This window comes from Olea europaea, chromosome 13 (genome assembly GCF_002742605.1).
Source record: "Olea europaea var. sylvestris chromosome 13, O_europaea_v1, whole genome shotgun sequence".
NCBI classification, from domain to species: domain Eukaryota; kingdom Viridiplantae; phylum Streptophyta; class Magnoliopsida; order Lamiales; family Oleaceae; genus Olea; species Olea europaea.
Window position 1 is genome coordinate 15,804,670 of NC_036249.1, and position 3,726 is coordinate 15,808,395.

The 3,726-nt window shown below is 34.9% G+C and overlaps 1 protein-coding gene across 1 annotated transcript in view; it reads left to right on the forward strand.

Annotated features, from left to right (window-relative positions):
- Positions 1-2,295, forward strand: part of LOC111407720 (kinesin-like protein KIN-5D) — a 9,838-nt gene extending 7,543 nt beyond the window's left edge. The window contains exons 20-23 of the mRNA XM_023037361.1: positions 644-745; positions 832-941; positions 1,029-1,180; positions 1,793-2,295. Coding sequence (XP_022893129.1) covers positions 644-745; positions 832-941; positions 1,029-1,180; positions 1,793-2,008 — 580 coding nt within the window. The 3' untranslated portion in view covers positions 2,009-2,295. The remainder of the gene's footprint in view (positions 1-643; positions 746-831; positions 942-1,028; positions 1,181-1,792) is intronic.
- Positions 2,296-3,726: the final 1,431 nt, after the last annotated feature.

A 3,726-nucleotide genomic window follows, 5' to 3' on the forward strand; every position in this document is an offset into this window, starting at 1 on the left:
GTTTTTTTTTTTTTTTTTTTTTTTTTTTGGGGTGGGGGGGGGGGGGGGGTAATTGAAACAAATTCTATCCCTAATTATAACAAATTCTATACATTTACTCGACAATTTTCATGGAAAATAATGCCAAACGAATACCAAAAGATTCAAAATTTCAATATTTTCCAGGTGTAAATTTATACCAATCAACCACATTTAATTGACATTTTCCAATAAAATAAGTTTTAGGCAATTCAATTTTTTGTAATTCGTTTTCTTTTCACCTAGGGGGGGGGGGGGGGGGGGGGGTAATTGAAACAAATTCTATCCCTAATTATAACAAATTCTATACATTTACTTGACAATTTTCATGGAAAACAATGCCAAACGAATACCAAAAGATTCAACATTTCAATATTTTCTAGGTGTAAATTTATACCAATCAACCACATTTAATTGACATTTTCCAATAAAATAAGTTCTAGGCAATTCAATTTTTTGTAATTCGTTTTCTTTTCACCCAAATTTCATTCTTACAATCAAACGGATCTTAAGTAAATTTCAAGATGGCATAGCATAACATGATCTACATATTCATCGATATCACTGTGCTGAATGAATTCTCAATTAGCTTACTTTCATGAATCAAAAAAATAAAATTCCGCAGTTTGGAAAATGCAAAATTGGGTGTGCAACAATGGTGCAATGCGCAAGAATCTTTGCTCGGTTTGGAGAAGAGCAATGTTGCTTCTGTTGATGAAATTGTTAGGTTAGTTATGCATTCCTTGGTTGTATACTTCAAGTCAAGCTTGCACATTTTTCATTTATCATAAATATGCTGCATATTTACAACAGGGGAGGGACAGAGACCAGTCAAGTCTTGCGTGCAAAATTTTCTTCTGCTATGTCAGCCGCACTCGAAAATGCAGATATCGGAAGCAAGAATGTTCTCTCATCTATTGAACGTAAGACGTGAAGCCTTTCGAATCAAATCGATAGGTATTTTATTATTTCACATGCATAATAGTATTCTACTAAACGAATCCATGCAGGTTCACTTCAACTCGACCATGAAGCATGTGGGAATCTTAACTTAATGATTGATCCATGTTGTGGAAACTTGAGGGAACTGAAGAGCGGACACTACCACAAGACTGTAGAAATCACAGAAAATGCAGGAAAATGCCTTTTAGAAGAATACATGGTAAGACTTCATCCAAGCCTTTTTTGAATCGAAGCTGTATAAAGTATTGGAATGTGTGGGCCACAGGCCCCTACAGCTTGGCCCCACGAACTGGGCATGCCTTAGGCATGCTGGGCGGCCTGCACCTTTTTGACACCCCTACATGTGTGCTGCATCAAATTATAGATCATTACTGGATAAATTAGGATATGTTTGGCGAGGTGTTTATAATTACAAATGTTTTTAAATAGGGAAAATGATTGGTGAAGTGGGTAACACTGTGATTCCTATTTAAAGTGTGGATAAAAAATGCTTTTACTTGATCATGGTGTGTATAAACTCCTTGGATGTTTTTAAATGAGCCGTGAAGAAATGAGTAGTATTTGGGAATCTTACGAAATATGTGGATAAAAAGTGCTTTCACCAAAAGACGGGTTTTGACCTTGGTGTTTATTAACACCTAAAAACACCTTGCTAAACATACAGTTACAAGAAACACTATTTTTTTTCCTTGTCAATAATAGTATCTGAAAAATTCATGCAACTACGTGTCTCTTCTCCGATGCAAACAATTTGGCAATTCCATGTGCAAAATTATATTTTTTAAATTTTAAATCGACTCTTGATTGACAGGTGGATCAACCATCATGCTCAACACCGAGGAAAAGAGAATTTAATTTTCCAAGCGTTTCTTCCATTGAAGAACTCAGAACCCCAAGTTTTGAGGAACTGCTCAATTCATTTTGGGATTCAAAATCATCAATACAAGTGAATGGAGACATAAAGCATATTTTAGACGCTGCCCATTCCTTGGGAGACCCACGAGCTCCCCTCACTGCTCTCAATTAATAGAGTATATAGAAATAGCTATAAACACTTACATAGTATTAAAATGAATTTTGTACATAATGCATGGTTTGATGCATTACATTTGTTGATTGCTTTAAACATTCAAATTATATTCATGGAGGTGTAAAGTATGGAACGAAGTAGGAAATAGTACTCTGGTTTTCTTTATGGCAATCAAAGAGAGTTTCAGTTCTTGGAAATGTAATGAAAACCAGCAGTCGCTAAGAGTGTTTGTAATAGAAGAATGTAATGAATGTTTTACTATTTATATATATTTTTTCAGTATTGTTTTGTCTTATACCAGATGGTAAAGGGGCTTTACATCTTCCTGTTTCTTCGAGCCATTCAATGGCAAATGGGATTACTGCATTAAACTGAAATGTATAAACTCAAAAAGAAAAGAATGTACCATCTCAATCCTTGTACTGGTACGCCAATCACCAATCAGCTTAAATATATTTTCCTACCAGTTAGACATTTACATTGAAAATACAGCAAATAGCTTATGGGATTACATATACTATGTTTTCATATGCTACCAAGGTCGTTCTGCGATAACAAGGATAAGATCTTATACTCCTCTTCCTTTGAATAGAGCACATTTTCTTCTCAATCCTATGCACATACAAAACCTCGTGTGTATGTACAGTCCTGAAAAATTGAAAAAAGGAAGAATAATCATAAAGACGACAAAGATACAAGTGGAAAATTTGCATACAAGATCAGTACAATTCAACTGTCTCCATATTAAGAAAGAAAAGAAGCCACCATTATCTTGGTCATTGTACCATCTAATAATACGGTCTATGATAAGTGTGTTTTTACACACTTATTTGGTTCATAAACATGACTTAAACATGGATAAAATGGTTGAATTGTGACTTAATCCAGTTAAATTCATGCATTGTAGGTAATTCAATGGAAATTGTGGAATTCAAGAGAAAAGAGCCGAAGAAGGACCAAAACGCAACAATTTGATAGTTCGAGGACCAAAGGTGCAAATATTGAAAAGTTGAGCTAAATGCAAAACGAGAGTAAAAACATGCCAAGGATGAGCTCAATAACAAAGCAAAACAAGTGGAGGAAGAAAGAATGGAAGATGGACTAAAATGAAGATAATTGAAAGTTGGAGGACTAAAGTGCAAATACTCAAAAGATGTGCCGAATGAGTGGCATAATATGTGAAAGTGTCAATCATCAATTGGAAGATAAGAATTGTTGAAAAGATGAAGAAATCGAAGAAAGAAGTCAAGAGAAGCAACAAAGAAGTTCAGGGACCAAATTGAACAAATCACATAGATGGTTACTTCTATGCGACCGCATAGTGTAACCTTCTATGCGGTTGCATAGAAGGTTTCAGGGATTCAATGAGCCAAAATTATTTGATCTATGCGACTGCATAGATTCCTTCTATGCGGTCGCATAGTGTGTTTTTGAAACCTCGGACGTAATTTTTCGTTTTGGTTGAAACTCCTTTCCTACTTAATTTGGACGCGATATAAATATCTAAATTCATCATATGAAGAAAAGGAACGACCAGGGAGAAGAAAGAGACCAAAATTGGAGGCAAGAAACTTGATTTTGGATTCAATTTCACACGGGCTCGAGACGGGATTGAAGATTATACACACGGATTGAAGAAATTCCATACGGGTGTATTCTTATTATCTTTTAATTTCGTTTTTCAATTTCTTGATTTTGTAATGATGATTATAGGC